We start from the raw sequence: 12,085 nt of genomic DNA on the forward strand, positions 1-12,085 counted from the left end.
CAGCAGGAGATGATCTGATTAACTCAACTGTCTGCAGGCGAAATAATATATAGCACTGAAACAGATCAGTTTTATCAGGATAGAAGCTGTACACGACGTTTCCAATAGTGGGGGAAAAAAAAACAACATCAAATACGAAATGAATTAGAATAAATAACCGCAGAAAGGACGTTTTGCTACACGATTTATCTCACACTGGCTATTTCACAAGAATCTGAGTTAGACGAAGCGAGGCAGCGTAAGGATCTGATAACTAGGGGTAAGTAGTCGATCACAGAGTCCTCTTTCGTTATCCTAGTTGGAAAGGGCCTTAGCGAGCATCGCGGAAGTTTCCTTTATCGGCTACGCGTCCTGCGGGCAGTGCTGTATCGCACAGTCAGTGTTGTGTGGTGCGGTGCTGTTCTGTTCCGTGCCGTGCGGGCTGCATATGAGTGCAGAGTCATAGCCATGGTGTTCGAGTCCCTGGTTAGCGACCTGCTGAACAGGTTCATCGGAGACTATGTGGAGAACCTGGACAAGTCGCAGCTCAAAATCGGTATTTGGGGAGGTAGGTCTGCAGCAGGCACGCACGGCTGTGCGGTGTTTTCGTACACACACTGCGACGTACTAGCTCGCTGTCCCAGTGTCTGCAAATGAGTGCAAACACCGAGTGTGTGGCAGCAAAAATACCCGGCTGTACTGTGTGTGTGAATGTACCTTATCATCTCCCTGGATGAAGCGGTGTTGTCAGTGTCCGCCTGCACCTCTCTTCTTGTGTCGTCACTTGGGTGGGTAAATATTAATTAAAAAAAAAAAAGACCAGGAAAAATGATTTAAAAAAAATGTTGGCGAAAGGAAGGATAACTATCATGTGTTCTTCTTTCACGTGACAGTGTGTGTGCGCGCGCACGGGCGGGAACTCGAGGAAAGGGACAGTACACACACACACACACACACACAGGGAAATGGGTGGTGCACTGCTGCCTGATCACCCAGGAATCCCGAGGAGTCCCAAAGGCAAATGCAGAGAGCAAGTGAAAGTACCAAGTGTGCAGTAAAGTGAAGGCAGGTGATCTGCTGGGAAATCTGTGACCGCAGTGTTTTTAAGGGAAATACACACACGCACACACACACCGCATTAGCAAATCACTGATGCAACAGGATGTCACAAGACACGGGTGAAAACCCAACGAGAGCAGTCTGGACTGGAGCGGCGAAACTCATTTCGCTGGCAGTACGGTTACGCACCCACCCTTGTTTGCATTATGCCTTCAATCCCAGTTGAGCACTTGCTCTTATTTGGAGGCCCAGGGTTAAAGGTCATCCTCAGGAATGGCATCAAAGAACAACTCGTTATTAAAAATTGCATTTGGGCATTGCGATTCTCGTTTCGTTTTCAGGAAGCCCTACGGGCTGTTTCCTGGCCTCGGCACGGTATTACCGTCGGCACCGTGTGCTCGGTCAATGCTTTGTTTGCCGTGAAAATTTGCATTAAACTTTACCCGCTTTACAGTGCTGGTAAGTCAGATTCATTTCCTGTATTGCCTGCTGAGGTTTCCCCCCAGGTATGTGCTGTCGTTCTGGCCTTTATGACAGTTCTAACCACATTCCCGATGGGTAAACACAATTAACACTGACACGGAACTAGGACAATTAGAGAAGCCTTTCCCAGAAGATATGCGGTATAATACTGCTGAGATACAGCGTAAGTGTCCTTCCCCCCCCTGCATCAGTGTCACCCGTATTGAATTTCTTTGATACGAATGACTTTTCGGGGCTTCCCTTGTGGCACTTTGGGAAACTGTGCTGCATCCTGTATCGCAGACATAAAGCGATCAAATCCCAGTTGCGGTCCTGCCGCGACCCGCTTGCTATCCGTCGCCAGAATGTCCAGAGAAAGCGAATTAGAGTACGTTCCTTCGGAGACCATGGGTGAAATGGTTGGGATTCTACGCCCTCGTTGCAACAAATGCGATCGGCCGAGCGCCTGCAGAACCGAGTGTGAAATTGTGTCATGTGTGCTCCCCGCTCCTCGTTTTATGTAACTTGATAAACCCTTTCGGCAGCAGAGTTCAAAAAAATAGACCATTCACGGTGCACACACTGGGCATTGTGTGTATTGGAGCTCTTAAGACTGCAGTCGTGCTTGAAGGGGAAGACGTGAGAAGTGGGTGTCTGGTCATGATTACATTGGAGGAAAAGGGGTTTAAATGGTACAAAAATGACTTTTTTTTTGTAGTGTCTTTACTGGATCTCAAGGTCCTCATTGTCAAAAATGGTTAAAAAATAAGTGTGATGTATCTTGAGAGTAAAGAGAGAAAGCTTTCCTTATCTTTTTTTCTGTTTGTAGTTTTGCTTCATTTCCTCCACACCTTGTGATTAATGATAGAAAGCTGGAAACCTGAAACTTTGTGTAAAACTCAGCACGGTTTTGGTTGGACTGTAGATGAAACCAGTGTACGTTACAGGGTTTCTCCTTGGGTTAAGTTTGGTATATTACTGCAGAATAACTATTTATTCAGTATTGCTCCAACCTTTAATTGTGATATAAACAAAATATTCTGTCGTTGCAGGAAATGTTGTTCTTGAAAATCTGAGAGTTAAAGAAAATGCATTGGTAAGTATTATGTGCTAAAATGAGTTAATTTGAATACAGACTGAGCCAGTGTCATCAGTGATGAATATACAGTTTTGTAGAAAAATGAAAAAAGGTGAAAATGGTTAGGGAAAAATAAATCTCATTTTCCAGCATTTATTTATTTTATTTATTTATTTTAAGTATGCTGTCAAATTGTCTCTCTGCTTTTCTAGTTTTCATCATACAGTCACTAGGCCTCTTACTGAGTAGCATTACTTGAAACTGGAGGAGGTGACAATATAGTCAGTTCTCTTGATTATAAACATTGAAAAGGAGATTTTTTTCTGTTCTTTAAGAGCACTTGTCAAACCATCATTGGAATGCTGTTCCAAATAGTAAAACATCAGAGTCCTTTGTGGAACTTGTTGCCTTTAGTTAAAAAATCCATGTCCTTAACTAAGTTTCTTATGTGATGGACTAATGGACGTCGCATGAATGTGTATGTGGTGGTGAATTAAAATAGGTTATGTCATTGTTACTTAGGAGTGCAAAACTCTATTGTAGAAAAAATATTGTCCATGTCTTTGATTTAGTCTGGACATTTATTGCAGACTGTGATGGAAAACAAGCAAGTTGGTTTTAAAGGGTCATAAAATTCTTCCATGAGTCCGTACTTTTCCTTTGTGTGGAATTCTATGCCTTGACACCACTGTTTCATGTATTTAATGAAAGTCTGTCATTTTTTAGTATTTTAAATATTATTCTTGAAAGAATCGGCTTTTACTGTTCTTTTCAAGGCACCTGTTCATGGACAGAGAAAGGGGAGAGCCTTAACATGGGCTTACAATATATGGTGCTTAGCGTTTCTTATATAAATTGAATATTTTTCTTAAAAATTAAAAAAAAAAAATTATTTTTTCCTCTAAAACATACGTTGTGTGAATTAAACACACTTTAATTAAAACTATTTCCTTTGCCAACTGGCAATTGCATTTCAGTGTTTACTTGAGTCCAAGTATCCTACGAGTAGTTATACGTGCTATTTAGAATTCCCTTTTGCTTTTTAGTGATCAAATTTTAGGTCTAATATATTGCCAGTACCTTGAGTTATGCATGGTTTTAAATGGTTAATATACTCTCTCAACTACCAGTTGTCGAAGAGAAAGTCGCAGCAGACTCAGCGATGTGGTTTTCTGTACTGAAAAGCTGGAGCGGTGGTTCTGTTGGTTTCCTGCTGGTGGAGTGTTATGTAGTGGCTAATCTTGAGTTTATGCTGCACTGTGTTGCACTGGTGATGTACCTGTGCAGCTGCTTTAGCAGTAGTGGTTAGGACCATTGCCTAGCATTCAAAAGACTGGGGTTCAAGTCCTTTCTCTTACAGTACCTGAAAGCAAGGGACTCACCCTGAACAGCTCCATTAAAAATTACCCAAGTGTATAAATAAGTCAGATTGTAAGTGGCTTAGTATGCAAACATAACATTGTAAGTCACTTTGGAGAAGGGTGTAAGCTAAATTAATAAAGTAAATTAAATTCTGATTAGCAGGCCAGAATTGAGGTTCTATATGTAATTTGTCATTTTTTTTCATTCTAACCACCGGTGGATAGTTTTAGCCACACTAGTAAAAATACCTTCTTATTGAGCACTGGCATCAACAGCACTGGCTGTTTGTTGCAGGTATGATCTATGATACTGCAAGCCCATAGCCAAAGGACAGCAGGTATTTTTCAGCATGGAGGGCAAGAGATTAAACTGACATTTACCAAAGTATTTTCTTTTTTGAAAAAAAAAAAAAAACTTGGCCTGTGCTGAATGGGATTTCTTTTTTTCTCTGATAGAGTGAATTGGATGTCCCCTTCAAAGTGAAAGCAGGACAGGTTGGTAAGTATCAACAGCTTTATTTTCACTGTGCTTTAACTGTTTCACCTCGGCTCATCAGAGAGAATGTAGATCTGAGCATATCACGCTTGATTTTTTTTTTTTTTTTTTTGTTTTTTAAAAATCCCACAATTCATCACTTTAACTTGTCTGTGCATAGCATACACTGTATAGATTTGACATTCCCTTTCAAATTCTAGCGCTTAGTTGTGTCGGTTACTGCTGCTCATCTGGCTCAATAGAAAAAGCCATTGCTCTCTAAGCTGGAGCATTTTTCAGTTTTCTTTTTATTGTTCTGAAAATAAATTTAAATGAAAGCAAATCCCAAGAGCAAAATAATAGGTCCACATTTCACTGTAATCATGTTCCTATCTTTATTCCCCCCATTTATTGATATTATCTTTAATTTATTCATTAACTGTTAAAACTATACATATAGTTCTTACATCATAAATTCTATGTACTACTAAATCTACTTCAGTGCTGTTATTTGGGTTTTCAGTCTAATAATAATTATTGTAGTAATTTGCAGATACCGTGTTTCAGATTTGCACATATTTATTCTCATATGAATGGAAACAGCACTGCGAATAAAAAAATGATGTAAAATAAAAGGGGCACAGTGGTGCAGTGGGTTGGACCGGGTCCTGCTCTCTGGTGGGTCTGGGGTTCAAGTCCCGCTTGGGGTGCCTTGCGATGGACTGGTGTCCTGTCCTGGGTGTGCCCCCTCCAGCTGTTGCCGGGTTAGGCTCCGGCTCCCAGTGACCCCGTATGGGACAAGCGGTTCAGACAGTGTGTGTGTGTGTGTGTGTGTGTGTGTGTGTGTGTGTGTGTGTGTGTGTGTGTGTGCGCGCGCGCGCGCAAAATAAAAGTTATTTAGCTTATGCTTTTGTATACATCATTGTATTTTGATGCTCAGTTTTTCAAATAATTATTTCGTAAATGAAGTGGCATCAAGAAACTAACATCTGATGATACTATTTGTTATTGAACACTCTATGACAATATAACCATTATGAATGAAGGGTTATAAACATGTGTTAAGACTTGAGCAATTTGTATGTGTTGTGCATCATATTTGTCTCTGCTGAATTGTAGCTTATTTTGATTAATTTTTCGCAATAACTGACCGATAGACTAAAGGTTTTTATTGGCTTCTTGTGAGTACACGTAACCTTTGCTTTTCATCTATTTGATATATGCTGTATTTCAGTTGTGACACCATTATTGAATAACTTGCATACGATATTTTACTGTAGGACTTGTGTTTATTAAATTACTCAGATGACATCTGCTGTCTCTTTATGGCGGCACAGAGCATGAACTCTGAAGGTCCCTTTTCGGTGTACTCATGCAACGAGGGAAATCAAATATGCAATTTGCATTTTCATTTACTTTTGACTAAGATATAGCCTGCAGTACCACACCAGTAACAGAGGATTATACTGTATTTATTCAAACAAGGTTGAAAAATACAACTGGACTTCATATTTGATAATTGTGGCACAGCCACACTACTAGGTGTTTAATAGCTGTTCAATAAACCGATTCTTTTCAAAATGCATTGTTCCTTATTGGCATCTGGTGTGGTGTCCAAAAAATGTGTGCTTCAGGGTACGGTGGGCTTCTCCCTGAGCTGAAGTCATTCTGGTATTGTTTTGCTATAGAGAGTACTTATGTACAGCAGTCTTGTTTTGTAAAGAATATTAGCTCATGCCTCCCTTATAATCTAGTACATTAAAAAAAACCCCTCACATTAGTGCTGCTGTCAGATGACATTGATATCTGTCATTTTGTCATCTCTTCTCCTTTCCATGTAAAATGTCATAGTTTCTTTGGAGTGAAGTAGGATCACATGTTGTACCAGCACAGTATGTTTTAATGCTTTGATGAAAAATCCACTTTTCTGAATACTTTGACCACCTATTTTCATGTTTATGTAGCTTTTTGGGAAATCTTGCTTCTTGTGGTGGCAACAAAGCATATAGAGGTTGTAAGGCACATTTGAGATTATAGGTACATTTCATGTTGTAATTTAATAGTTCTGAATCAAAAATCAAAATTCCAGTATCACGCCATTTCACAGAAATGTATTGATATGCATTGTTTAAAATTTAAAGGTGTCTTACATTTTGTGTGCTGTATAACTTTTAAGCTTCCAAGGAATGTGGACTGCAGATATTTATCATAACAATTATAAGAATATCTTAATATTCTCCAGCTTTGTCTACATCTGGGTGTAAATGTAGCATGTATATATATAACAGTCCATCTCATTGTAAAGGAATTTCAATTTTAGGGCGGCATTTAGTTAGTGATGTCCAGAAAGTGTAATTCTGCATTATGTCTCACAGGAAAGCTGACATTGAAGATTCCTTGGAAGAACCTCTACAGTGAGGCTGTAGTTGCTACATTAGATGGTCTGTATCTTCTTGTTGTTCCGGGAGCAAGTAAGTGCAGCTTTATTACATCCCTCTTTTCTTCAGATAGTGCCTGTCTCTGAAGCTAATGTCTCTGGTCACTGCTCTGGGGCAAGGCTATGCATCTTTCTTTGTACCAAATCTATGTTGTACAAGCTCCACATGAAAAATACTGTTTCAGCTGTTTTTTGTTTTACTGCTTTCAGGGAGCAAAGTGACTGCTTTGAGGTAGTTTTTGCTCTGTAACGCTATAAGCAAAAGAATCTATGATCTTTTTTCAGAATAGCAGAGAACATACAAATAACACGTTTTAATGAACAATCAACCAAGAATTATTGAAATGTATGATATAGGGTAAATTACTTGAAGAGTGAAATATAAGGTATTAATAAACAAATTACATAATGGGATTCTACTGATTCAATAGCAAATAAAATGTATGTGTTTCAGCTGAGTCTGATTTCTTTACAACCCCATACAATGGTAAGAGTTCTCTAGGATTCTGGGATTGGTGGTGCATGATATAAATGATGGGGGAGTTAATTACAGGGTTTTTCATGGCTGATGATTTACCCTTACTGTGTAGTGTTTAGTTTTTTGGGTGAGCTTTCAAGGTTGTTTATGTTTTTGGTTGTCAAGTTTATTTTCTTGACACAGAGTCTTCGTCTCATAAGTCACTCAAATTCTGATAATTTTATAGGTCTATTACTCAAATGAAATTTGAACTTCTTTCATATAAAATGTTAAGGAACGTGGATGTTTTATGCACACTATTTATATCACAAAAAAGTTTGTCGAATGTGATTATTTGCATGATGTTCCTAATGATTACATATACTGTGATGGAAAACAATACTATGTATAGTAAGTGGTTCTCATAGCCAGTATCTTGCATTTTCATTTAAAAAAAAAAAAAAAGCATTTCTGGCTTTGCCTGCTTTTTAGATAAAGCTTTGTTTAAATTTCATATTGTATGCTTCCCATGTATAACAAATGCTCATCTTATGAAAATTTGGACTTGCCAATACATGTATACCCTAAAATTCCAATACAAGCTGTAAATTCAGATTTATGAAACCAGAAGAAAACTCTGCTCAGATCTCAATTTATCACTCTGATAAATTGTGATAATCCCACAGAATGAATCAATGGATAGTAATTTTGAAAGCATTTTCTCAAAGAACATATAGAACAAGGATATATGAGGTACAGCTCAGAAATTTACTATCAGCATTAAAAAAAAAATGACAACAATTAAAGAACTTCAGAACTCCATACAGAGTGAGTTGGACTGGAACCCATGTTCCATTATTTATTTTTACCATTTAAATTAGTGGTAATTATGAGCTTTTTTGTGTTATACAGGAGTTTTTATTTTTTTTTTTTACATTTTTAAAAAAAAATAATTCAGGAATGAATTACACTTGTTATGCAAGGGAAGCCTCTATCAGAATGTTGCTTTTAATCAAAACACTTCAGTAGTAAATCAGGTGTATACATATTATATATCTGTGTTTATTCTGAGGTAAGAAAAATGCTGACAATTTTCAGAAGAAATGCAGATTCGTTTAAGGTACATGGAATTCCATGGAGCGGAAATTTCCTTTGCATGGAATTCGATTTAGATATGATTTTGATATGACTGACATCATCAAAAAAGAAATTAGGAATTTCCATCCAAAAATTATACTAACTAAAATATGTTATGAGACAAAGGCCAACAGTGATGTTCTGCACTACTTGGGGAAAATGCTTGGAAAACTGGGAGTATTTTTCCATGAATCATTCAAAAACTTGATTGATAATGATACCTCTTTTTCATATTCAGGTAGGTTAGTTTGTGTATGTGTTAAACACTGTTTTTCTTAAAATATAGATGTAATAATAATGTGCTATTTTTAGGGTGGCAAAGAAAAAAATTAATGATCAGACAATCTGAGAGCTGGGGTTGTGGTCTCTGCATTGTATTAGAAATATTTTATAATTTGAATAAAAAACATTTGCTATATTTCTATATTTTGAACTGCAGAAGGAGACAACCCCCCATTTCAAGGAAGACTCAGAACCTTTATAAACTGTGGGCTGTTCAAAATTGCACCTTTTATTTTCTAACTGTACATTTAACAGCAGAAAGGATTACCTGCCTCAGTTGCTCTGAAATTATGGCCTTAATCAACGTTACTTCTTCGCCTCTCTGATTATTCTCTTTTAGTCTTTTCCATGATATCTTGGACAGAGTGGTGGGCTTTAAGATCTTTTTCACCATCAGTATTATGGACTGTGTGTCTCACAGTTTCAGGGCAAGCACTGAAAAAAATTGATATTGCTGAGAAGACTGTTTATTTCATTTCAAATGCCTCTTGCTTCAGTGTACCTCATTGTGTTCCACTTCCTGCTTTCCTTTTCTGAATCTCTGCTTTTTTATCAGAAATGTGACTTTTCCAGCATGTGTTTACTCTTTTAAGAGAATTTAAAGAGGCATTAAAGCTTGTATAACAGAGCTTCTAAGACCAGCCTTCTGATGTTTTCAACTTTGGACCTGCCTCTTAATTGCCTCCACTGCTTCATCAGGGTTTTTAAGATGCCAGACCTGGTTAAAGATTAACAGCAGGCTGTTAGTGTTGCATGGCAGTCTGGCTAAATGCATTGATAGAATGGGAAACAGGGAATAAATCTTAAATCCAAAATGTCTCATGTATTTTCACATTTCATTCTCCCTCCTCTCAGCAACGATGATCCTAATCTGTGATGTAGAGTGAGTGTTGTTTTGCAAATTCAAGGAGTCATTTATTGAGTCTAACTTTCCTGTCTTGGTCTGTAACAGAAAATGTGCCAGTTTTCATGACAAATTCTTTTTTTTCCCCAAGTTCTCAAAGTATAACATTGAAATTTCAGAAGGGCCGGTTTTCAGGTCTATAATTTAGCCAACATTATGAGTGAAATGCCCTTTTATACTGGATTAGTTTTTCCATCCTCAGATTGGCTTTCTGAGATATTGTTTATAATTACAGTAGATTTAACTTAGTGTTGTTTTAAATAATCAGATTTCCTGAAAAAATACTTGCGTTCTTCCAAAACTAAATGAAATCTTAAATTAAACTTACAAGAAAGAGGCTTTACCTTCAGATTAACATTACTTGTCAGTAGATACAGTATCTGGATTATTTGAACTGTTTAAAAGATGAAACCTTTCGTTTGTGTTCATTTCACAGCTTGTATTATTTATTTTTTTTAAATATATTTCCTGCCTTAATGCCAGGTGCTTAGACTTTGTCATTTATTCCAGTTTTTATGAGCACCCTTAGGCCAGCACCATGTGCATGCTTTTACGCTAATGAGGACTGACACAGCTGCTCTGCTTAAATCTTGTTTAACTTTCAAGTCAAGTAGAAGCTAATTCAAATTTAAGGTGCATTTCAGAAAGCCGTATTTTAAGTTGTGGTTAGCAGTTTTAAATAGAGGTCTTCTCGTGTTTTAATTTATATCCTGCCTGGAAAAATGGCCCCAAGAGGTATAGAAGAGCAGTTACTGTTTTTTGAGAAAAATACAGAGAAATAATTGAGGTAGCATGCCAAGACTTGCACATGGTAGATTTTATAGTGTCCAGGATGCATTGACAGTTCTTCATATCTGAATAGAATTATTAAGAGGATTGGGCTGCTTTCATGGCCATGCTGAATGTGATGAGAATGTGTTGCAGCTTCACACTGGCATGCTCACAATGATTAATTTATGTTAAACAACAGTATGGATGATTTTCACATTATGTTTTTCAAAACATCTTTCTAGTCTAATGAAAATATATATCTGTATTAGCAGAAAGTCTCAGTCATAAACACCGGTTTGTATGATGAACATCGTTTAGTCTGGCCATTCCTTTAACCTGAGTTGCTTCACTGAAATACCCAAGTCAGCTCTATAACTTGGCAGTCTTTATCAATTTGAATGAAAAGTCTTGGCTAAGCAACAAATTGATAATCTCATTACATTTATCAAGGTAAGATCAGTAATGAATGACTTTGTTGTGTAGTATGTGCAATACTATCAAAGCCTTGGCTAGCCCTTTGGCTGCCAACCGTGTACAGACCAAGATATGGAAAGAGCATTAGACACAGTGGAGTGAGAAGCATTTCCTGCAACGTGATCGGACAGCTTGTTCAGTATTCAACACCATCGAGACCAACGTGAGAAGGATCAGAGGCCTTTCCAAGATCCTCAAGCCAGAAAATCCTGGATTTTTCAGGGCCCCAAGGTGTCATGAATGTGAAAGCCCTTAAAGCAGGAACCGGTTTTGAGTTCCATGTAAAATTCAAAAGGGCTTTTTGTGTGGCAGTTGCTTGGTAGCACAGGTGTTTCCCTACCTCAGACCAGGAGAAGGGTTGAATATTGCATCTGCACCAGCTGGATTTGCCTGCATCCATCCTGTAAATTACCAGTCATCTGAATCTGCATCTTGCCTCAGCATCAGCTGTGTCATAAATGTTAATTCTAGACATTTGTTTGCAGGAAAATGCATTTTAGACAGGATACCAGCTTATAAATTGCTCTGTGGTAGTCTATGTTCACAGCTGTTGCAGAAGTACATGTTTGGCATAGAAATAGTCCACATTAACAATGGATGCTGAATTTGGCAATGACAGGAATTTTTGAAACTTTTCACGTGTAAGACATTTAAATAATAAAAACAATTTTATTCTGTGCAACACCATAGAAAATGGTGTGGTATTTAGAATGAACAGCTGAAGATTGTTCCAGCACCTGGCAGTTTTCTGCATTGTCTTAGACACAGTGAACGTGACATCCCACCATACACTGTGCACAAAAACACAAGTGGTTGGCTATGACAGGCAGCTGAACACATGAACTGCCGCTTTTGATATCTTTTTCAGATATAAGCTCTTTTAGCTATTAAGTAATGCTTTGCTTGTTTGGTATTTATATACAAACGTGTACAGAAATGATAAATGGATTTATTTCAGTCTGTTGCCATTGAGCTGTGCTTTGTTTTTTCACTGTCTGCCCATTTGACTTTTTTCTTTTTTTAAAGCCATTAAGTATGACGCAGCAAAAGAAGAGAAATACATCCAGGAGGCCAAGCAGAAGGAGTTGCAGCGTATTGAGGAGGCTCTGCAGATGGCTATGCGCAGAGGTGGGTGTCCTTTCAACATAGGGCTACACAGTGCTGCCTACAGCTCCTTGTCCCCAGCTTGTCCCTCCAACCCCTGTCTAC

At 38.0% G+C, this 12,085-nt stretch overlaps 1 protein-coding gene across 5 annotated transcripts in view; it reads left to right on the forward strand.

Moving 5' to 3' along the window:
- Positions 1-366: 366 nt before the first annotated feature.
- vps13c (vacuolar protein sorting 13 homolog C) overlaps positions 367-12,085 on the forward strand; it is a 58,244-nt gene continuing 46,525 nt past the window's right edge. For all 5 annotated transcript variants that reach the window (XM_018763690.2, XM_018763692.2, XM_018763693.2 and 2 more), the window contains exons 1-5: positions 367-547; positions 2,553-2,596; positions 4,396-4,438; positions 6,790-6,885; positions 11,903-12,004. In XM_018763690.2, coding sequence (XP_018619206.2) covers positions 448-547; positions 2,553-2,596; positions 4,396-4,438; positions 6,790-6,885; positions 11,903-12,004 — 385 coding nt within the window. In that variant the 5' untranslated portion in view covers positions 367-447. The remainder of the gene's footprint in view (positions 548-2,552; positions 2,597-4,395; positions 4,439-6,789; positions 6,886-11,902; positions 12,005-12,085) is intronic.

The sequence above is a fragment of the Scleropages formosus genome, chromosome 11, assembly GCF_900964775.1.
Source record: "Scleropages formosus chromosome 11, fSclFor1.1, whole genome shotgun sequence".
Classification (NCBI taxonomy): domain Eukaryota; kingdom Metazoa; phylum Chordata; class Actinopteri; order Osteoglossiformes; family Osteoglossidae; genus Scleropages; species Scleropages formosus.